We start from the raw sequence: 25336 nt of genomic DNA on the forward strand, positions 1-25336 counted from the left end.
GTTATAGGGAACTGGATAATATTTGACTCAGAAGATCCAAAGTCAGCCTTCTCATTGTTTCATTTGTATTTTAGTATGCTTTTGTCCTACATGTGGTTTTGCCATATAACTCTTGACCTGTATAGCTATAATACATTTCTGTAATTTATAGTTAGTTATTCTATGGGTTTATTTTTTTTTTTTCTGAATTGATGAGGGCAGCTGATAACCATTTCTTGGGATTTTTCCAAGGTAAAATTATATCTATGTTCTGTATGTTTACTTTTCAGGTTTCTAAGTGTCAACAGAAGTGTTTTTTTTGTTTTGTTTTTGTTTTGTTTTGGGGGTTTTGGTTTTGTTTTTTGTGGGTTTTTTTGTTTGTTTGTTTGTTTGTTTGTTTTTTTTTTTGTACTTTGAGAAGTTTTAGATTCCTTCCCAATAGGTAGAGAGATGGGTGACTACCCTTCTTGCTATGGATCTTTATTCGTTAATCTCAGTTACCTTAATATAAACATTCTCTTCAAGTCATCTGAATCTATCCTTAACCAGAAACACCAGGCTCTTGGAAAGGTTATAACCTTAAGCTTCTCCAATATTTGTGAAAATTGGCATTATTTGAAAAATAATTCTTGGAGGATTACGTAAAACCATGCATTCTATTTGTTCCCTTAATTAAGGCATATATTACCTCGGGATCAATCTAGACAAGGATAGACTTGTATACAAACAATTCAATATAATGTGTACGCTTATTAATCTTCTATGAAATGGTGATTAATAACTACCTTATGGGTTTATCATGATAACTGAATTAAATACATCACATGAAATATTATGTGCGCTTCTTAGAAAAAAAAAGATGAGTACTCAAAAATGTTGGCTGTATTTTTAGAAATTCATACCTATAAGGTATAAGAGTGTTCCTTTCTGTCTGAGGACCAATAGGGAAGTATCACAGAGTGGGTAACACTTAAAGTGGAACATGAAGGGATGAGTAAGAATTTTGCACAGAGCAAAAGGACATAAACAAACAGCATGCACAAAGGCATTGAGATGCAGCAAAAGGTAGTAAGAGGTCTGGTTATATAGAACATAGTTATGAAGTTGAGAGGTTTAGATTTTATTCTGGAAGTGAATAGTGTCTATTAGATTTTTGTTTGTTTTATTTAACTGTGAGTCTTAGAAATAATGGAGAATCTAAAAAGAATTATCTAAGATATCATCCATAGTACTATGATAACATTAATGGATAGCAAGTCTTAATTTGGGCATTAATTTAGTTACTAAAGGAGTTGTAAAAATATTGAAGAAAATTAAAGTATGTGGCATGCAAAGATTTGAAGTATACATGCTGCTGTGTTTTGAGCAATATTTATTTTGAAGATTTAATTTTCAATTGCCCTCTGTGTATAAAATTATTTTTAAATGCTTTGAGATAACATTATTAAAAAGAATCTGTCATTGGAAAGCAATAAATTTCTCATTAACTTGTATGTTTTGAAAATTTGTGTTTGACAATACTCTCTAAGCAAAGCACTATAAAATACTTTAAATATTTATTTACCAGACCTTTTTATTTATAGGAAGAATACATGTAGTAGAGTTAAAAAATCTAAACATAAAAAGACCTAGATACCATCCAACCATTAATATAGTGCATGACCATGACATAATTCTAGTACTTTCCTGGGCCTCATTCCTTTATCTGACTAAACTGATCTATCTTTTTTCTGGTGAGGTTGAAGCCCCACTTTTGTGATTACTCATCATCCATTTCCAAATACACAAACATTTTATGAATAAAACTTTGAGCCCAAAGTGGCTTAGACAAGGAAAATACAAAGTTCTGCTTACAGTTACCACTATTAAATACATTTTTGAAAAGTCATATAGGAAGGACATTAGATTAATAATATGGCTGGAGATAAAAGTTAAAGGTAACAGTGATAAATCAAAAAATGAGATGAATTTTAGAGTTTTAAAGTATACCATATGCAAATCTGACAACTTACATTTTTAGTACATTAGTAAAATCTAGAGATGTACTTTTTCACTTATTCTTATGTATTTACCTTTTACATAGGGATTTTACAGTTTGCTTATTGCAAAAGCATTTACCTAAATATCTCTAGATGGTTCAACAAAGTTTTTAAATGTTCACTTGGGCTTAGATCAACATAGAACTATTTTTCTCTCATTTGCAAACTCATAAATATGAAGAAATTTACTTTTTATTAGGAAGCTATGCTATGATATTTATGATAGTCATTAAATTAACACACACACTTAAATTTTTGCCAAGTAGTAACTTAACTGATAAAATACAGTATAAACAGTAGCCTTCTATGACATGATAGTCTCAGTCATATGAATCAAATTTTCCTTGTTCCTAAGGTTAGAAAATGCATCTGCAATCACAATTAGTTATATAGTAGGTGAATTGTCATTCTTGAGTCAGTATGAAAAGGACCCCGGTTATTTGTCAGTTAGATATTTCTACAATTATAATCATGAAATATAAATCTACAGCAGTTGATGTGGTAACTGAAATATGATCCATAAGTTTGTTCTCCATCTGTGTCAGCCTGTAAGAGTACTTCTGTGGAATGCTAGGACTCCTGTAGATGCTTCTTGGAAAATAAGTTTCTATAAACAAATATTTGGGAATGTTGGATTCAACAAAGAGAAGCAAATTGTGTTACTTTTGTTTCGGTGTCAGTCAGCCAGAGGTATCTTAATTGCAGTACTAAATTCATTTTTTGTGTGATAGCTCATGGGACTATAGATATTCCACAGGATATATTTTCAGAAATATAGTTCTGTTTAGAAACATTTTACATAAAATGAAATAAGACAAAATAAAAACTGTAGCCCACCTGGCCTCAGCTACTCAGAGGAAGGTGGGGCTCAGAGCTTTTCTGGGCAGAGAAAAGACAGCAGTGCTCCCAGGCTTTCATAAACTTACTGTTACAGCTTCCTTTATTCTTTAAAACTGGAAAAGGGGAATCCAAATTGAGGCCAAAAAAAAAGAGATTAAAAATATATTTTCTAGATACACTAGTAGAAATAAAACTGTAGTTTTAATGTAAGGTTTATTATATGATGGACTTGAAAAACATCTAGTGCAAATCAGAATAATTGCCCTTCTCTTATGATCAATCTGGAGAGTAAAGTGTGGAGATTACTTTTCTTCTTCATGAATTACTTGTTTCCTTTAAAGAAACAAAAAATCAACATAAGGAACTCCCTAAGAGTTTTCAATACAGATGTCTCCAAAAGGGTTATTGCTGCCAAGTTTTTTTTTCCCAATGTCATATAATCTTTGTATAATTTATAAATGATAACAAAGCAATCAGGCCACATTCATAAAAGCCCAGTGACACATAATTTAGTTGAATCTGAGGATTAGAATTAATTGTCTCTCTTTGTTCCAAGTTCTAAATCTTAGTAAATGATTCACTGCATGTCATTACAGCTTAATATTTGCATGAAATCACAGTTTAGCTGGCATAATTTAACAGCAATTAAAAAGCTATTTAATCGTCATGCAAATTGGTATGAGGGCCCTTGAGTAAGAAGGGTGTCTGCCTTTTTTTTTTTAGTATCTCCAGGCGGACAGTTATATACTTGTAGACACCCATAACATAATTGATAACATTCTTCCTATTCATGAAAATATAAGTGAATAATAATTCATGTTTTCCATTATAGTAAGAGTAAAGAGCAACAATATGAATATGTCATTCTGTAGGAAGACCTTACTATGATAATGATAATGTATCTTTATCTCCCAGGCATAAGTCTAGGTTGGAGGTAAAAAGCTACACGTGTCCCTGTGCTCCAGCTGAAATGCTTTGCATATTTTCCTTTCTGAGGAAAGACATTTCTGTAACTCTGAAACATGAAATGGATAAAGCAAAGAATGCAGAAACCTTTTAGAAAAGCTAACCATCCCATTTCTAGGTCAGACTTTAGGTGATATACATACAGAGGGCTCAGGTCCCTACCCATCAGGTTGCTGTTATCAGGATCCAGCAAAAGGAAAAAGGAAAATATAAACTAACAATTCTTAATATCTCAAACCCAATTCATAGTCATGTAAATTTATGAGTAATGTTAGGCTACTCTTAACGCCGTGTAACAGATCTCACTAATGAGTCCCCTGTACTTACTCTATTTCCTACACTGCAGCCAGAGTGTTCTTTTAAAAACACATTACCTACGTATATGAAATCTCTAAGTCTGTTCCTGTTGTACAAAGAAAAAACATCCAGACTCGTTCCAAAGAGCCTAGGAGTCTTACACTTTCCAACCCTTTCTTCCTTAAAACTCATTTCTTACTTTTTTTTTCTTTTTTGCATTTTAGCCACAGTGATTATCTACCAGTTCCGTGACTATTTTAAGATCTTTCTTGACTAAAGAACCTTCTATCCTTAATACTCTTCTCATTCCCTGACATCCTCTTCCTCATCACCTATATAAGGCTTTCTCAGAACATTTCTCAGATTGGTCCTTCTCATAATGTGTGTGTGTTTTTAAATATTTTATTTATGTATTTTGAGAGAGAGAGAGAGAAAAAGAAGAGCACATGAACAGAGGTGGGGAGGGGGAGGAGCAGAGGGAGAGGGACAAGTAGATTCTGTGCTGAGCCTGGAGCCTGATGCGGGCCTTGACCCCATGACCCTGAGATCATGACCTGAGCTGAAACCAAGAGTTGGACACTCAACCAACTGAGCCACCAAGGCTCCCCTGGTCCTCCTGATAATGTTTATTTCACATCCTTTCCTTTTAATTTTTGCAGTTGTACGTATTATAGTTTGAATTCTATTCTTTTGTTTAATGTGTGTATGTGTTTTGCCATTCAACTAAAATGTGCATAACAAAGTAAGAATTATGTCTGTTACATTCACACTAAGTCCAGAATCTAGCCAGGTTATCTGGCACACATAGTAGTCACTTAAAAATAAATATTTATTTCATGAATGAAGGACTGTATCTTGAGATCCAAAAGCAGCCTATACCAAAACTTGAATTTCTTTCTATGGAAATAATGTTGCAGATAATTTCATGCCACCTTCTAAGCAAATTTTCTTGGTAGCAGAAATATAAAGAATTGTTTTACATTTCTTAAAACTAATTCTTTTAGTGTATGACAGGGGGGTTATTTATTATATTTATGTAGGGCACCTGGGTACCTCCGTTGGTTAAGCATCTACTTTTGGCTCAGGTCATGGTCCTGGGGTCCTGGGATTGAACCCTGCTTAATAGGAATCCTGCCTTTCTCCCTCTGCTTGTGCTTGCTCTCTCTCTCTCTGTGTCAAATAAATAAAATCTTTAAAAGTATTATTTTATTATATTTATGTGATGAATCTGTCAAAAGCATAGTCTCTTATAGAAAGGAATCTGTATTATTTCACACATAATGTAGTGCCTGACACCTGGTAGACCTTCAGTTAATGTTTATGCAACAAATGATACAAAACTGGGCTTTGAAGTACTTGCATAAGTATAAAAGATTATTAACACAATTTTAAGAAAAGATTGAAGTAGTTAAAGGATAATTAAGTACTCTATGCAGTGTGATCCGTATGGAAAAATAGCAAGAAAGAAACATACTGTGTTTTTATATATGTATGTTGGTATTTTTTCCAAATTTTCAAAATGGTGATATAATTATTAAAATATAATTAAAAACACCACATAATTTAAAACAATCTTTGCCTATGATAAATTTCATTAAACAAGTTTTCAAAGTATAATTACCATATCTTTGGCTTTTGATATTTAATATTCATATGCATATACAAGAAAGTTAAGATATAGATCATCTTCACTCCTAAGACTCCTTTCTTTCTAGACATAATCAGATATTTTAAACCATATTTCTTTTTGGTTCCTATCAGAAGGGCTCAAACCAACATACAAGACAAATGTTTATTGATGAAGTTTTCAAGTTAGCACCCTTCTAATTCATTGACCTATACATGTACATTTGTTTTTTTAATTGCTTTTCTCTAGGGCCACCCTCAGCTCCTAGGAATGTGGCTTTTAACATCAATGAAACAGCCCTTATTTTGGAGTGGAGCCCACCAAGTGACACAGGAGGGAGAAAAGATCTCACATACAGTGTGATCTGTAAGAAATGTGGCTTAGACACCAGCCAGTGTGAGGACTGTGGTGGAGGACTCCGCTTCATCCCAAGACATTCTGGCCTGATCAACAACTCTGTGATAGTACTTGACTTTGTGTCTCACGTGAATTACACCTTTGAAATAGAAGCCATGAATGGAGTTTCTGAGTTAAGTTTTTCTCCAAAGCCATTCACAGCTATTACAGTGACCACGGATCAAGATGGTAAGTTCCACTGCCATTCTCTCTAAACAAACCCATAATTTGCTTTTGATGCATAATATCCCTGGTGGACCTATATTCACTGAAGTGCACTTGTATTCTCTATACACTAAAGAGGTGATTTTCTGGTTGTTGTTCTTACAGGTTTCTAAGGTCTAGAAAGGTACTTTTCATATTATTTTTTATTAGTAAGGTTATTTATTTATTTATTTATTTTTTTTTTTTTAATTTTATTTATTTATGATAGTCACAGAGAGAGAAAGAGAGGCAGAGACATAGGCAGAGGGAGAAGCAGGCTCCATGCACCGGGAGCCCGATGTGGGATTCGATCCCAGGTCTCCAGGATCGCGCCCTGGGCCAAAGGCAGGCGCCAAACCGCTGCGCCACCCAGGGATCCCTAGTAAGGTTATTTAGATATAATGCTTCTCTCTAATGCTTATGCATTGCTTTTGATATAATCCTTTACAAATGCATCTTATTGAACAAGTCCCTATTACCAACAAATGTTCGATATAAAAAAAACATTGCTGAAAAGAAGTCACTAAGTGAATTGAAATTCAGTTACTTATTTTGCCATTCCTTTTCCATATCAAATAAAACAAATAGTAAGAATTAATGTTAATTATAATTCAAATCTGTGTTCTAAAAACACTGCAGCCAACATGCTTAACTGTGATCCACTCTGAAAAGAAATAGCAAAAAATACCCGGAAATGTATCCGAATGCTCTTGTTAGGTACCCTTTGTAAAAAGTTGTTAGTTAAACTGTCTTTTTAAAAAATCCAATTGATTTCAGTTAAATGTTCCCTTCATAACAGTATAGATTTTTACTGCAACATAGTTAAGCACGAATACCCTTATGATTTTTATTAGTATATATTCTCTTTAAGTCCCTTGTAACACAATTTATTGCAGTACATGATACAGGAAAAGCATCAGAGATTTTTAAAACTCCATTTGGGAAGCATTCATAAATTATGTGGACACATACATGATTGTCTTATAGCAGAAAGTATAGTTGTATATGAGCACATATATATTAGACAAGTTTATAAAAATAAAACTATTCTTATGCTGTAACAAATGCCACAGTATGTGGCTCACACAACAGTAATTTATTTTCTCACAGTTCTAGAGACTAAAAGTTCAAGAATAAGGTATCAGGAAGGTTGGTTTCATTTTTCAGCAATAAAAAGGAACAAATTATTGATACATACAACTGGGTGAACTTTAAGGGCTCTAACATTGACTGAAAAGCCAATTTCAAAGAGATGCATATTGTGTGATTCACTTCTATAGTGTTCTTGAAATAACGTAATTATAGACATGAAGAATAGAGAAGTGGTGGCCAGAGCTGGGGATTTGGGGAGAGGAAAATGGCCATGAGGACAAGAGAGAGCCTTGTGGTGATCATAGAGTTATGTATCTTGATTGTTGTGGTAGTTACATGAAGCTACATATGTGATCAATTGCATAGAGCTATATATATACACACACACACACATACACAGTGGATTTTACTAATGTCAATTTTCTGATCTTGATTTTGTGCCACAGTTATGCAAATAGTTAACACTAGAGAGTCTGAAACAGTGTACAGGACCTCACTATACATATTTTTGTCAATCTATAATGATTACAAAATAAAAAGTTAAAAATGTTGCCAAAACTGTAAAATGTGCAGGAAAAACCTTAATATTTTGTTAAAATATTTTAAATGAATAATACTTTTTTTAAGTACTACAGATAAATTCACTTTGCTGATAATCTTCAGAAATGCATCTGATAAATAAAGCAAAGTCAAATAGTACTGTACAATCATCATCTTGTATTTACCATGCAATTTTTCTCTTCATTTAGCAAATAGTTACACACTGTAGAATTTGCTTTATGGCTTTTATAAAGGAATTCCTATTTCCTCTTTATTTTTTCTTCTTTTCCGTAAGATGAACAAAATCTGGTCAAATGTCTTCAGGATAAAATAGATTAGCATCTTCTATTCCTCTCTGCATTAGCAGATTATGCCTAAGGCCTTTTGGCTGCCACTGAGCCAAAAAAATACAACCTAGAACGACTATTCTTAACTATGGGGCATAAATAATTATGTTGGGGGAAAAACAATTTATTACTTTAAATAAAATATGTATGTAACTATGTTTACATAATTTCATACGTATTGCATTGAACAGCCTTTCTAGGATTAAAAGAGAGTTCATTTAGTCTACTTTTCCACTTAGCAGAGGACAGAATATAAATTGTTTCTCAGTTTTAATATGGGAGAATTCATTAAAACTATATTGCTCTGAAGACAGAAGGTTAATTAGGCACAAAATAAAATATGGTATCCATATATTGAGACTATACATTCTGGAATGTTAATATTAAGCAGTCCTCCCCAGCAAATTTCACTTTATTGAAGAATATTAAGAAACAATTATTGTTAACTAAATTTAACTGTGTTTTAGATATAAATAGTATGAAAAATCTAAATGTACTTAAATTTTATTTGAAAAGTACATAAAAGACCCAACTCAGCTAAAATACTGCCACAGTATCAATAAAATATTATGACCAGCAGGAATAAGACAAGGATGTCCACTGTTAGCACTTTTATTCAACATAGTACTGTAAAATCTAGCCCACAGCAATCAGAAAGCAAAAAGAAATAAAAGGCATTCGAATAGCTAAGAAGTCAGACTTTCACTGTTTGCAGTTGACATGATATTCTATATAGAAAACCTAAAAGATTTCACCAAAAAAGCTGCTAGAACTGATAAATTCAGTAAAGTTGTAGGATACAAAATCAACGTACAGAAATCTGTTGCATTTTTATACACCAATAATGAAGCAGCTAAAAGAGGAATCAAGGAATCAGTCCCGTTAACAATTGTACCAAAACCATAAGATACTGAGGAATAAATTAACTACAGAGGTGAAAGACCTGTACGCTGAAAACTATAAAACACTGATAAAATACATTGTAGATTCCAAAGGGAAAGGAAAGACATTCCATGCTCATGGATAAGAAGAACAAATATTGTTAAAATGGCCATACTACCCAAAGCAATCTACACATTTAATGCAATCCCTATCAAAATACCAACAGCAATTTTCACAGAACTAGAACAATCAATCCATAAATATGTATGGAACCACAAAAGACCCTGAATAGCCAAAGGAATCTCAAAAAAGAAAAGAAAAGCTGGAGGCATGACATTTCTGGACTTCAAGTTATAATACAAAGCTGTGGTCATTCAAACAGTATGGCACTGGTGCAAAAATTGACATGTAGAGCAATAAAAAAGGATAGAAAATCCAGAAATGAACCCACAACTATATAGTCAATTGATCTTCGACAAACAGAAAAGAATATCCAATGGGAAAAAGACAGTCTCTTCAACTGTTGGGAAAACTGGAGAGCAATGTGCAGCAGAATGAAACTGGACTGCTTTCTTACACTATCCACAAAAGTAAACTCAAAATGAATGAAAAGCCTAAATGTGAGATCTGAAACCATAAAAATCCTAGAAGAGAACTTAGGCAGTAACCCCTTTCACATCAGCCATTGCAACTTTTTTCTAGCTATGTCCCCTGAGACAAGGGAAACAAAAGCAAAAATAAACTGTTGGGACTACGTCAAAATAAAAAGCTTCTGCACAGTGAAGGAAATGATCAACAAAATTAAAAGATAACCTAAAGAATGGGAGAAGATATTTGCAAATGATATATATGATAAATAGTTAGGATCAAAATCATATAATCAACTTAAACTCTAACACCCTTGAAACAGATAATCCAATTAAAACCGGGCAAAATACGTAAACAGCCTTTTCTCCAAAGACGTCCAGAAGGCCAACAGACACATGAAAGGATGCTCACCATCAGTTACCATCAGGGAAATTCACATCAAAATCACAATGAGATATCGTCTCACACCTGTCAGAATGGCTAAAATCAACTGAAAACTAGCAAGTATTGGTAAGGACGTAGAGAAAAAAGAACCCTCTTGCACTGTTGGTGGGAATGCAAACTGGTGCAGCCACTGTGAAAAACAGTGTGGAGGTTCCTCAAAAAGTTGTAAATAGAGCTGCCCTATGATCCAGCAATGGTACTACTGGATATTTACCCAAAGAATACAAAACAGTGATTCAAAGAGATACATGTGAAACAACAACAACAAAGGTTTCATGCATGCACCCCTATATTCTAGTAACATTATTTACAGTAGCTGAACTATGGAAACAGCCCAGTGTCTATATATGAATGGATAAAGACGTGGTGCACATACAATGGGATGTTCCTCAGCCATCAGGAAGAATGAAATTGTGCCATTTGCAATAACATGGATGGAGCTAGAGTGTATTATACTAAGCAAAATAAGTCAATCAGAGAAAGACAAATACCATATGATTTCATTCAAAGTGCAGTGTAAGAAACAAAAGACAAATGAGCAAAGGGGAAAAAAAAAGAGAAACAAACCAAGAAACAGATTCTTAACTATAGAGAACAAACTGATGATTATGAGAGGGGAGGGCAATGAAGGGATGGTTTAATAAATAGGTGGTGGGAGTTAAAGGGTAAAGTTTTCGTGGTGAGCATGAGGTGATGTATGGAATTGTTGTACAACTGAAACTAATATAACACTCTATGTTAACTACTGGAATTCAAGTAAAAACTTAAAAACACAACAAAAATATTCCTGTATACAGATGGCACTGAGCCATTGAATAGTGACATACATTTCCCTGGCACTAATACAAAAAGTATTACAATCACCTTATGAGTATGAGTGACTATCCCCATGTCACAATTTTGAGAGACACTAAGAAGACCTTGTCTCACTGTGCCTGAAATTCTGACATTAGAGAATCACATCTTTAAAAATGCAAATACTTTAAGCAAGGGTAGCAGTATTAAATAGTTCAATCTGCATGTATCAGTTTTGCTTTTAATACCATATCCTAGTGTTGAGTGAAAAAAAAAAAAAGGAGCTTATAGTAATTGGAATCTCTCAGAACCAGACTTCAGCTCTTAGAATGTGTGCCAACCTTAATAAGATAATAGTTTTACTGCTGCAAATTGAGGAAGGCATTTTCCATCATCTCACTTGGGTATCTTTGGAAAATCTCTTTGAAGCAACTTGAAAGTCACTTTCCAAAGTTATCTGGTAAGTAACGCATTACAATTTTGTTGGACTGAGAGGACCACAGTCAAAGATTTTTCTCATTATCTGTAGGTTATGTCTCATTGTTTTTAAACCAAAATGGAGAAGTAATACATGCTGCTCACAAGCTTTTAATTTTTTCAACATATCTACATTGCTGAGTGAGCCTTTATGACCTTACACTCTGGTGTGGAGGCAGATAATAAAAAATAACTTGACAAATATACAATTAGTATGTGATAAGTTCCACCAAAGAGAAGAGCAAAGTGATCTCAGAGTATATATTTTGTAAGTCTGGTGAATATAGTCTTCCTGAGGAACTGGCACTTAAATTAAATTTTATTCTAAGAGATGAGTACGCAAAATGAGACTGGGACAGGGGAAAGAATTCTGAGCAGAAGGAACCAAGCAGAGGTTAAGCAATTGAGGGATTAGGTACTGATGACTGATATACGAAAGGCATCTGAAGAGTTGACATATTGCAGACGTATAGCAGAATTTGGGAGAGGAACTGAAGATTTAACTTAAAATTTGAAGAAATGAGTGAGTGTCTATAAAATAGCCAAGACAAGTGGGAGAATCATCCATTTAGCAGAAATTGCTGCTATGTTATCAGGGCCACAGATAGGGGGGAAAAATCAGCAAAGTAATATTGTTCATAAGGTGACACTTGTATGAGTAGGGAAATAAACTTAGAGACCAGTAAGTATAGAAAAGTGTATTATATTTTTACTACTTTTTTTGTGCACCGTGTAGAACATGAGGATAAAGAGGACATTTGCATTGAATTGCCTTTTCCTTCATGTAGTTGACTAATATGTATATATTTTCTCATATTTAAGAAACATTAGGGAAACCATTCTAAATAACCCTGACTTAGTTGTTTGCTATCTGTTTACAATTAAACAAATATTAAAAAAAAAATCCAAATCACTTACAGCCACTTAGCTGTAGTTAGGAGAAACATTCCTTGATTATTCTGATTCCAGTTGGATAAATAAGATTATAGATTTAAAACTATGACTCTCATAATTAGGGATCTTTGCAATAAACCTTAATTAACTGACTTCTACAATTCCTCAGAGCTATTTTTGCAATCTTCTATTTTCATAGTTTATTTAAATGGTTTTTAAAGGTGTTTCATTTAGAAAGCAATACCTAGAAAACATTTTATTTTATTCTTTAGTGCATGATAGGAAAACTAAGGTGTGTAGTTCAGTTAAAGGAATTATTCAGGTCATAGACAGTAAAGGAAAATGTTAATTATAGATAGTCAACCTAAAACAAATTGTATTTGTAGATATCCTGACATGTGCAAAAACCTTTAGGGACTATGTTCAAAGTGAAAGAAATGCTAAATTACAAACCAATTCTGCTGATATTTGCTAACAGGTCTTTAAAGCAATTACTGTCAGAACCAGATTGTCTAAGTCTTTGGTTTCTTAAAATATACATTTAACACTCCTATTTCTACCATTGGGTGACTATTCTGTATAGGTCTTGCCTTAGGCTCACATTTTGACTGGAGATTTCATATATTTGCTCAGGTATCAGCAATTAATTGAACTAACATTGAAAATAGATTTAAATAAACAGAATTCATATATATTTATAAACTTGAGATGTCTGTTTGATTTACAGTTCACTGCATTTTGGAAATACAGTCTATTTCAAAATCCAACCTTTTACACATTGCTGGAGTAGGTACTTAGGGACACTGTAAACATTCATTTGTCTTTACATCTGTATTATAAATTATTTTATCTCTGAATATCTCTCACAGCCCTGTCAAAATTCTTGACAGCAAATAGTTATTTTTCCAAAATCTGTACAAGTCTATTCAAGTAAGAAAAAAAAAATCAGTGTAAAAATTTTATATGCTTACTAAATATACACTGAATACAAAGCAATAAGCTTTTTTTAAAGGCAATAATGATAATTTAAGAGGGATGCTGTATTATTTGTGTTTTTCATATTTCCTAAACACAAGAAAATTACATATTAAAAACTACAAACAGGGGTACCTGGGTGGCTCAGTGGTTGAGTGTCTGCCTTGGATTGGGCTCAGGTCCTGATCCCGGGGTCCTGGAATCAAGTCCCACATTGGGCCCCCCACAGGGAGCCTGCTTCTCCCTCTGCCTGTGTCTCTGCCTCTCTGTGTCTCTTATGAATAAATAAATAAAATCTTTAAAAAATAAAAATAAATAAAAACTACAAACACCTTATATTGAAATATAAAATGCTCTTATCCCTTAGGAAGTGTTTCTGCTCTGGAAGTGCCCTGAATATTTTATTTCTAGACGATAATTGAAATGTCAGTATAGTTAATCATAGCTAAGTAACTTTATGGTCCAGTCAAGTGGTAAATTATAATAGAGTCCGGAGGATTGCAAACTTTTTTACTCCTGAGAAATGTCAAATTGCTTCCAAGTCTCGTGTCTTTTTGTGGCATGCATCTTTTGAGTAAATGAATGGTCTAGAAAAGGCCCTTAGACTTGAATAGTTAATCTGGTGAGGATAGTCCTCAGTCAACAAGTGCAGAAATTAAAGTACTCCCAGTCAGTTATGTTTCATAGCACACATGTTTCTATCTCACTGAGCCATAGCCATATATTTTGTAATATTTTGCTTTTCAAACCAATATGTGAGCTTCTTGAGAGCAAAGATGATGTGTTTTGACTAAGAATACTCTCAATCTACTTTGTCTGTAACTTCATAAATCGCCATTGACTTGTGTCACAGAAATGGGGATGGTTTGCATTATCTTTCATTCATTTATTTATCTATTAATTCATTCAGAAATATTTATTGAACATTTACTGTGTGCTGAGAACTGTTCTGTGTACTAGAGGTATAGCAATTACAGGAGGAAAAACAAACCAAAACCAGCTAAGTGCCCCCTTGCCTTTGTGGATATTATATTCTAATGGCAAGTAGTGATATGTTCCATGATGAAGAACTAAATAGAGTAGATTTGGAAGATAACGAAGCAAGCATTTTTACATGGGGAAAGCCAAAACTACCTCTCTGGATAACCTAAGACTTGAGCAGATCATGAGTTGAGGAGAAAACCTGTGAATATATAAAAGATGATTCCAGGCAGAGGGAATAAAAAGGGCAAAGTCTTAAATTTAAGCAGGCATTTGTCTAGAAAGTAACAAGAAAATATTATTGCGTATATTTTCTTTAGCACATACTAAATTTCATGCTCACTAAATCCTCTGGTACTGTGCTTACAGAATTTTCAGCAAAAGATTTTAATCAACACTAACCCATCCTTTAATAGTAGTCATGGTTTTTCTTGGTGATCATACATTGCTGTTTAATCCTAAACTTCATTTTAAGCAGTTGGCTCTTAGAGTTATCAGTTGTTTCTCTGAGGAATTCTCATTTCCACATTTTGCAGGAAAGATAACTAGGTATTTTCTTTAGTATAAAGTAATAAGATCTTATTGGTATTGTAATGCCTCTACTACTGCATTAACAAGGTTAATGGCATTTGTTAATACAAATTGATTAGTAGTGGTGGAAGATTGTTTAGTAAAATATTCTAAATCCTTCAAAAAATGAATGTGGTAGCAGTGAAGATAAATGCATATGATTATATGGTGCATAATCTGTATCTGCCATAGGATATAAGGCTCTACTTTATGGTAGGCATATGTCTAGCCAATTACTTGCTCATTTCCAATACAGTTCTTTGTTTGGAGATGGAAGCCAATTTAATATCATCAACTAAACTCTGCCTACAAAACAACCTGGGTGATTTGGATAGCTGATTTGTATGAGGTTTTTAAAAATATTTTTTCCAAATGCCTCCTTTGTTTTAAATTTATAAAAGATTGAAAGAGTGTTAATGTGTAGTATTGAAACTAAAAGATTTTCAAGGTTGACAAATTATCCTGATCATTATTGAAAATATGAAATATCTTAATGCTTAAAATACTTTAATTTATAAAGATTAAAAACAAGTTGCCAACCTTTTAATCAGGCTGAAATTCCATATAGAATCTTTAGATTAAATAGCTTTTTCTTTTCTTCCATGTATTCCTTGGCACTTTTCTATTTGGTTTGGATTCTAAACAGTCAGTTCCAGCTACATAATTTGTGATGCCCAGTGAAAAGTGAAACTGCAGGACCCTTTGTTCAAAAAGCAGGAGAAAGGGGTCATTAAAGGTACTAAAATATAAAGCCTTATCCTCCTGCAACTTCTCTCTCAACTTGTCATGGTGCTTTTTAATTGCCATTTAATGTCCTTATAAATAACAACAAAAATGCAATTTCAAATTATTAGCATAAACTTTACCATTCATTTTTATATTGCTCAATGCCACCTTTAAATACAAATAGAAAAACACTTAACTCCTCTGCAGGATCATCAAAATCACAGAATTCTTTCCTGTAGTCCCTCCTTCCCTATCACATTCCCTAAAGGCATCTCAAGTGTACCAGAACAGTAAGCCATATTCACAAAGAGTGGGAGGAGAGAGAGGGGTCTCACCAGGCACTGAGCCAGCCCAGTAAGTGGGCATTCCCTCTGCACAGGGATTCTTTTAAGGAGAAGAAGACACCCCCAATGCCCAAGTGGAAGGAAGAATCCCTGAGGTCTTTAAATCACCTTCCCAAAAGCTCCCTGCATGGGGTGGGTGAGGAACTTAGCCCCAGTAAGATGTGACCTCTTCAGAACACAGCCAACACACGCACATACATACACACATAGCTTTCCACATAGCTGGTGCCTTACGCTATATCCTGCCTGTGCACATGTCCAGACCCCCACTGGGCACAGGACACAACCCAGCAATGTAATCCTGCCTCCTCAGTGGTCAACATAGTCCCCTAACCCAGGAGGAGGGTGTCAGCAATGAAGAGGTGAGGCAGGAATTGGAAGACTATCTGACAGGAACAGGGGGATCTGGCCAGGAAAACACAACTTGGAGATGTGGAATGGTAGCTAGAGGCTGGACCTTGCCTGAAGCCAGGGCTCCAAGCTCCCCGTGCATGCTCATTGCCCCCTCACACTTCACTTACAAAACACAACTTCAAAGATAAAATTGTTAAGAATTTCAAGATGGCAGTAGCTGAGCATTCAAATCCCAACTGAGGGGAGAGAACAGGGCTGATGGGTAAGTCAGACATTCATGAAGCAAGCCCTGAGAACATTTTACAAAGTAATAATGTCATTGTTTTTCCCGTTTACTGATACGCATTAGTCCGCAAACAAGTATACTCAGTGGACTATGCTGTATGCCAGGTGGTGAAAACAAGATGCATGCTTGAGTGTTTGAGCCCCATGTGCCCATGTGGAGCAGCCTACACTCAGCCTTTCATTCTCTGATTTAGAAGTGAGGGCTTGCCTGAGTAAAGGAAGACTCTGTGATATCTGATTCAATATACATTTTCAAGGACTGAGTGCCTGAAATACTACTTGGAAGACAGGTCCTTAAAATATGCATAAAGTAATAAATGATTAAGTAGTGCTATGACAGGAATGAATGGTGCCATTTCACTTGTCTAGTTTTATGAAAGAGAGCCCTAGTTGTTTGACCACACATTTGTTCTGTTAGGCACTGAGAAAAGCTTTCCGTTAATGAAAGATTAAAATAATTGAAAGTTCTGTAATGTACCCAATACTCTTCCAATTATTTTGACATTCTAATAGACCTAAGGTGAGACTCCATAACTATGATACCTTTATGCTTTGCTCTATATTGTTTTAAATTATTTTTTTAAGATTTATTTATTTATTTATTTATTTATTTATTTATTTATTCATTCATGAGAAACAGAGAGAGAGAGAGAGAGAGAGAGAGAGAGAGGCAGAGACACAGGCAGAGGGAGAAGCAGGTCCCATGCAGGGAGCCTGATGTGGGACTCGATCCCGGGTCTCCAGGATCACACCCTGGGCTGCAGGCAGCGCTCAACTGCTGCACCACCGGGGATGCCCTGCTCTATATTGTTATGCTGATCATTTCCAAGGTGTACCCTAAGATGGAAAGGTATTTTTTCCTCAAAACAATTATGATGTGATTTGAATTGTGTATATTCATCTTTTTAAATTGTAATCCAACTTACATATTCCTTAAGTAATCATTCTTTAAAGCCAGTAAATAATATGGCAAGGATGGTAAATATTATCTATATGTGAATATCTATATGTGAATAGAAGTGTACTTTTCATTCCATTTCATTTTGCCTTTAAAAAACTTATTTAACTCCTCTGCTCTAAGATATGTATTACCTTTTACTTTAAAATGCTCATGTGAATTAAAGAGCTCTCTATTTCGCTTCCTATTTCAAGGCTTCTTTATACAAATAGTGCATGATTGACTATTTTCTATCTCTGAGTTTAGATTATATTTTGATAAGTTTATTTGATAGTTATGTCCTATCATAATATTGTATTTTAAAGTGTTTAAATTACTTTTCATAAAGGTAAGTGTGTTGGTCAGTTGCAGATATGAATTGCACATTCAGACTCCTCTAAAAATTGGGAGTAGATTCCTCATTCTATTTTTATCAGAAGAAACATTTGATGTGTTGAATAGTTTTGAATATTTAAAAGATTCAACTGCTATTTTCATTTAGCTGTTTTACAAAATGTGAGATACTTGTATTAAGAGCAGAACAATTAAACTCTATTTCAAATGCTACTTAATTATATATTTAAATTTAAACTATAACTGACACACAAAATTGTTTCCTAAAATATTTTCCACCATCTGAATTTTATTAACCTTTCTGCTGCCATGTCATATTAGTTTTACACTTATCCTACAAGGTGACAATTTTCATGTGCCTTAAAGAATCTCAAGAGACTGTAGACTTCAACTGTAAGTCATCAGACAGGATGCACATATAAACATTATATAAATAAATATATGTATTTTTAATTTTATATTATAAATAAATGTTATTTTATCCCATTTCAAAGATTTCTAAGAAAGATTTCCAATCCTCTGGTATTTTACTGACTCTTTCACATGGTTTCCCATGTATTTTACCAAAGTTTTCTTCTGCCTGTTAACCTATTTAAGAAGAAAATAGAAAAAAAATAAATCGTACTTCAAGAGATGGGAGGTCACCATAGTGGGAAAACCATCTATAGAAAATTCCAGTTGAGGGCAGCCCAGTTGCTCAGTGGTTTAGCGCTGCCTTCAGCCCAGGGTCAGATCCTGGAGACCCAGGATCAAGTCCCATGTCGGGCTCCCTGGATGGAGCCTGCTTCACCCTCTGCCTGTGCCTGTGCCTCTCTCCCTCTCTCTCTGTGGATCTATCATGATTAAATAAATAAAATCTTTAAAAAAAAGAAAAAAAGAAAGAAAGAAAATTCCAGTTGGATCATCCCTACTTATTTCATTTGCAAGCTTATCATCCCCAACCCAACTGCTTCTACTGTTCTCTAATTCTGTATGTCTAGGAGACAGAGAAGTTTTATGCATTTATGGTCACAAATCTTAAAGAAGCCATAGGAGAAGTGACAGTATATCAGATTAAGGACTCTTCAAGAAGTCCTCTTGAATGCATTGTCAAGGTAATCTGAGGGCCTTTCTCTTATATCACCAGTAGGCAATGTTAGGCTCCAGAGAAGACTCCTCTCGAAAAGGAAAATGAAAGTGATAGAATCATCAAGATGCCTTTTCAAAATTGGATACTACCACGATGTCATTCTGGCACAGTAATGGTATCTCCAAAGAACATAAAAAACTAAATAGAGTGCAGCTACTATGATAAGCAATGAGTTTAAATTCACTGTTACAGCTTAAAATCTTAACATTTTCAACACTGAACCTTAAAACATGAAAGTGTTTGTAAAAATTATCCTTTTTTTAAAGTTTACTTTTGTAGAATCAACAATATTCAATTTCATGGTGAAATATTGCAGGGTGCTTGAGTCTTGTTTTATATGACTAAGCTGAAACAAACATGGCCACGCTAAAAACATATAACACATTTTGACATACTTAAGTAATTACAACTTTAAATGTAGCTTATTAAAATAAAAGGATTATGCCAAATTTAAACAAAATCTTGGGGAAAAAAAGTCTTAGAGTTTCATGTTCAAATCTTTATAAACAGTATTACCTTAGGTTGTAAATGATTTAATAAAGCTATAAGACTATTGTCTTGCAAGTATAATGCCATATAATTTATTGATATTTTAAATGTAAATATTAGATATAAATAATGTGAAAACATATTTCTGTGTTGGAAATAAAACTTTTTAAATAAATTGCTAATATAGAATTTTTTCCTAAGTTTCTCAATTAAAAAATTCATAATGATAAATGAAATGCAAAATGTAAATAAATTGCATTAACCTTCTAAGAGAACTTTTCTTATGACATATCCTCGGTATATGCTCTTTCTTCACTCATGAAGAATTCGATAAAGTTCTAATGAATTTTGGGCAGCCCAGGTGGCTCAGCGATTTAGCGCCGCCTTTGGCCCAGGGTGTGATCTTGGAGACCCGGGATCAAATACGGCATCAGGCTCCCTGCATGGAGCCTGCTTCTCCCTCTGCCTGTGTCTGCCTCTCTCTCTCTCTGTCTCTCTCTGTCTCTCATGAATAAATAATAAATAAAATCTTTAAAAAAAGTTATAATGAATTTTAAGGCAGAAGTCCACATTCTTATGCTATGATCTAGAACTCGGTATCTTTCCCTAAACTGTTTTCTACAAATGTTCCAAAATTTTATTTCTCTTATTGTTAATTTAATTTTGACTTTAATTTCATATTCTGCTTCCACAATTTTCATTTTCCTCACTGTGATGCCTCACAGTCTCAGAGGAGGGAATGAGGACACCTGCCTTCATTTGACTTTTAAACTCATTATAGTTTGTCAAGGTGTGAGAAGTGTCATAAGCAGAATATGGGAAAAGTTACCATACCATAAATTTGGCCAATAAAGACTTGCTCTTGAAGGGAAATACATAATTTTCAAGTCAAAATATGCCGAAATTATTATTGCCTCCTTCCTTATTAGTTTGTTAGGCAGCTGGGAAAGAGTAAATGTTTGAGATTTATAGTAACCAGACAAAAACTCAGATTCTATACTGTCTAAACTATAAACATGGCAAACAGGTGGCATTGCTATATAAGATATTGCATAAAACCCCTTTATTTTCGAATTCTTACTTTTCAAAAACTAGGTACTTTTCTCATGATTCTATTTCTTCACTGAAATTTTGCTTTATTTTTTGTGTAAATTTTTTTAGGAAGTATTCATCACATTTCCATAATATTTTCCAAAAATTTGATGCATTGTGTGTATTAAAAATGTCATCTGTTGCTAAGATAATGGTGTTACTTAAATGCAAAATGTAGTGCTCCTGCATTTGGATATGGCATTTTTTAAATGGATTCTCATCCAAGAATATCCCCTTAAAACATGAAAAGTATATTTAATCAAAATCAACTTATGAAAAATTAGCTTACATTTCAGGAATTAATTTGTTTTACCGAGGAGAAGATAAAAACAGTTTCTGATCAAAGGGAAAGGAGATAGCCTTGAAAAAAAGGTTCTTAATATGCAAAATAGATTTAGCATAGGATGAAGAATACATCTGAAATTAATTGGGAAAATATACATCATTGAATAAAATTTGTCAAAGGAAAATAATTATTTAAAACATTTCCAGGTAATTCTTAACTAAGAAAATACCCTTAAACAATTCTGAAGAATTAAGCAGGTAAGTGTTAAATACAAAATTTTAAGAAAAAATAAACATAGGTAAGTATTGACTGAGTAGTGAATAGACAGGCAGAAAAGAAATTACAAAGCAAAAGACAGATGAGTTTAATAGGAATTTTATACATCAAAGTCATTATAAAGAAAATGAAAATGAATGCTAAGTTGGGTAAATACTTGTGATGAATGGACCATGGTAAAAATTGGAAAAGGACAAGAGCTGTCAGTTCTCAGAAGAAAGGCAATTGCCTAAAATGCATAAAACAATAACAAAAACATGGGGACCCCTGGGTGGCGCAGCGGTTTGGCGCCTGCCTTTGGCCCAGGGCGCGATCCTGGAGACTCGGGATCGAATCCCACGTCAGGCTCCTGGTGCATGGAGCCTGCTTCTCCCTCTGCCTGTGTCTCTGCCTCTCTCTCTCTCTGTGTGTGTGACTATCATAAAATAAATAAAAATTAAAAAAAAAACAAACAAAAACAAAAACTTTACTCTTGATAAAAAATCAAAGAAATGAAAATTATAACAATGATAAGTAATTCTCTTCTAATCAGATTGGGCTTGTTTTTAATTTTTTTGTGTGTTTTGTGGGATTTTCTCTGGTAAACAGTAATGCTCCTGTGTTTAGGATGTGATTTGGTCAAAACTCTCATACTTTTACAGGACCACAAGAGTAACTATACAAGTATATATATGGCAGTGTATTTCTAACACCTTGCAATTATTATACTCTTTAAATTTGCTATTATATATTAATATCTAGGGAAAAGAAGACATGTAGAAAATTATATGTATGTGAAAACGTGCGTTAGAATAATATGGAAATGTATAAATATCCTAAATGACTAAAAAATATGTAAAATGCATGTCTATAAGATGAAATGTTAAGTTTAATTAATGAGAATAATGCTAACAATACTGTAAGTGCCACAATAGAGGCTTTCTATATATTATCAACTAATTATATGAATAATTAATATACACACCTGTCATAAGAAAATGAATAGCAAAATTTTCAGATATTGGCACTGTTTCTGTCTGTGTAATTGGATTATGGCCGATGATTTCTCTAGAGTAAGTTCCTTCATGATGCTGACTCAGTTGTCCTTTTATAGGTCCTTATATTTATCCTGCCACAGTACTTACTACCATGCTCTGCATTTTAATTGCATGTCAGTTTTTTCTGTTGGATTGTTGATAAATATTTGTGTCTCCAAGGCTTAACATAGTGCCTTTCATCTAAAATCTATGCATTAAATATTTACTAACAAATTAGTGAATTAATATATACATATTAATTAATGTGTATATATACATTTACACATCCACACACGTGCACACGCAAACACACAAAAGTCTACAATACTCTCCAAGTGAACCTTTTAAAGCTTTAATACCATGATACTTTTGTCCCTTTGTCTCAAAGTGCTCACTAAGGACATCAACAATAAGTGTTCTATTCATAGGCTCATTGTCCTGAAACAGATATTCAGAAGGCATAGTGTTCAGTTGTGTAAACCTAAGCAGGAATGCCCTGAAAATATGCAGGAGAGATTATTGTCCATTTGGTTTTATGGATCTCTAGGGCCTGAAATTTCATATCCTGTGTACATAGTTTAGTCCGCTATTTACCATCTGCATACTTATGAATGTATAGCTCATAATGTCATTAATTTTTTTCTCTTGAAATGTCCAGTAGTTTATTAATATAGAGAGACAGGAAACAGCTGGTCAGAATCTGATCAAGTCTGAGTTCTAGTCCCTAAACTGCTACTATCCAGCTGTGTAAATTTAAGCCAGTTATTTAATCTTTCTGGACCTCAGAATTTTCATCTGCAAAATGAGAATATTGCATTGAATAACATAATGAACATTCTATGCACACAGTCTTTTCATATTTAAAATCAGTTTTTCATGCAGTCCCAAAGACTTTATGTAATAAAATAAGGAAATAACAGAATTGGTAAAGATGCAAAACTTATTTTCATACCTCCTTTAAGAAGATACATCCTCCCAAAAGTCTTCTTTTTGTTTAGATTTTTATTTATTTATTTATTCATGAGAGACAGAGAGAGAGAGAAGCAGAGACACAGGCAGAGGGAGAAGCAGGCTCCATGCAGGGAGCCTGATGCGGGATTTGATCCCTCAGTCTCCAGGATCAAGCCCTGGGCCGAAGGCAGGTGCTAAACCACTGAGCCATCCAGGGATCCCCCAAAAGTCTTATTTTAACTTTCCACACATACAGCTCCTGCTGTATAGGCCTTCCTTTACACTGTAGTACTTTACAGTGTTTTTGAAAGTTCACCATGGTGTTTTCAAGTCATAGTTATTTTTGGAAGGTAAAAAAAAAAGGTATCTTGGTAATATTTCCTCCCATGTTCAAGACCATAGCACTGGATATGGTTCCTGGAAACAAAATATTTGTCACATTAGAAACCTGAGTATGTAAATAGAAACAATAATAATGGTTTAAGTATAACAGGAGTAGTGCCTCTTCCTCCTCTGCTTTCCTCATGTTTTATTTCACAGTTTTGTTCTCTGTCACTTTCAACCTTACTTTTTTTGGCTTTCATTTATTTTGGTTTCTGTTTATTTCCTAACGATAGTACCTAAGTCACTTTCTTCAAGGTGGCTTGTGTGTGTTTTGTATTCCATCACTTAATTCCATGATATAATAGATTCCAAATATAATTTGATCTTTCAACAATTGAATTTATGCTCCATGAGGACTGGACTTTTTCACTGTATTTTATTGGTTGGTTCACTTTATTCCTGGAGCCTTAAACATACATTTGTAGTGTCCTGAGCCATGAACAAACATTTATTAAGCCATACTATGTGATCAGTACTATAGTCCATCATATAGTGTAAGTAAGAAAGGAAGCTAGTGTGGCTTCTTCAAATGCTTTACTTTAATTGGGGAGACAATATTAGCAGACTAAAGGCTCACAAAAAAGAGAGAGAAAAAAGTTTTTAAGTTAAGTGTTTAAGTGATAAGATACAGATTGTGAATGCTTTAGTTCAGAGGAGGAAAGTGAATTGAGCTGGAATACTTCCTGGAGGAGCTTTACCTTAAAGGAAGAACAGCATCTGGATCGGCCATACAAAGAGGCTTGAGCCTTGAGAGGATGAAGCCATGTGGGAGAAAAAAGTTTCCACAATTTGTTTCTGGTAGGGTTGTGGAAAATCCTAATTCTTCCTATACATATCTAAGGAAGCCTGAATCAAGATTTACACCACATGTCAGTCTTTGATTTAGAAAATTATAGAATCACGCTCATTCGATTTAGAAAACAATTTTGTGTGTGGTATTATGGATTAGGTCCTAGTAGCAATATTACATTCTGCTTTAAATATGAGCAATGCTGGATAAAACGGTTTGAATATCAAAGATGAGATTATCAGACAGGGAAGCTTACTTTTGGGGGTGGGGGGTTGTTCTTTTAAGGAAGCAGGCTTAGCAAAAAATAGTTTCCATCTGGGAGCGAATTTACGTGGCATTGTTACAAGATGCATGGTTTTGATAATGATTTATAAACAGCCATTAGAGTGGGATACTTGTCTTCCCACAGCAACGTCTCTGAGCACTAAGCACTTTTTGGTCAAGCCCCTAGGATTTAACTGCAGGGCATTCGGTTATAAAACCATTTTTCATCGATCTGAGATGTTGAGTTCTTAACTGTAGCTTATTTTCACTTTGATTTTGAAATCCATAAGTGCCAGTCATAGCATTTAGGAGCTAAAAATCATTGGCACAGGAATTTAAATGAAGAGTGATAAATCAAGGCTGCCAGTGGCTATTGCGTCCGCCAGATACAAAACACCACAACCACAGTTTTTAATAGCTTTGCATGCCTAATTTCAAATTAAGTGTGACAAATTAAGCAGGAAGTTAATTACTATCTTGAAACAAATAGTCTGATGTTGATTGGAAAGGGCATCATAAAGCTGTGTTTTACCTTAACATAATACCCAGAGGAAATATTAGAAAATAAGAGATGTACAAATAACAATTAGTTCAGGTATAAAAAAAAAAAAAAGTTGTGTGTGATTATTATGCATCTACGTAGATGAGTCCAGGTATGTGAAAAGGGGACTTCCTCTGAGAATAGCTTTTCTAGCCTAAAACAGGAAGTGAGTTCACAAATGCATC

At 34.0% G+C, this 25336-nt stretch overlaps 1 protein-coding gene and 1 long non-coding RNA gene across 24 annotated transcripts in view; both read left to right on the plus strand.

Annotated features, from left to right (window-relative positions):
* The window catches only part of EPHA6 (EPH receptor A6), an 880674-nt gene that overhangs the window by 424929 nt on the left and 430409 nt on the right, over positions 1–25336 (plus strand). For all 23 annotated transcript variants that reach the window (XR_007407962.1, XR_007407961.1, XR_004811710.2 and 20 more), the window contains one exon: positions 5998–6333. Coding sequence is in view for 20 of the 23 variants with exons in the window: in XM_025417283.3 (XP_025273068.2) it covers positions 5998–6333 (336 nt within the window). In the remaining 3 variants the exon portion in view is untranslated. The remainder of the gene's footprint in view (positions 1–5997; positions 6334–25336) is intronic.
* Positions 6340–6942, plus strand: LOC125754256 (uncharacterized). Its single transcript, XR_007407980.1, has 2 exons — positions 6340–6523; positions 6736–6942. It is a non-coding gene; the product is annotated as an uncharacterized LOC125754256 (long non-coding RNA).

Source organism: Canis lupus, chromosome 33 (genome assembly GCF_003254725.2).
Source record: "Canis lupus dingo isolate Sandy chromosome 33, ASM325472v2, whole genome shotgun sequence".
Lineage (NCBI taxonomy): Eukaryota > Metazoa > Chordata > Mammalia > Carnivora > Canidae > Canis > Canis lupus.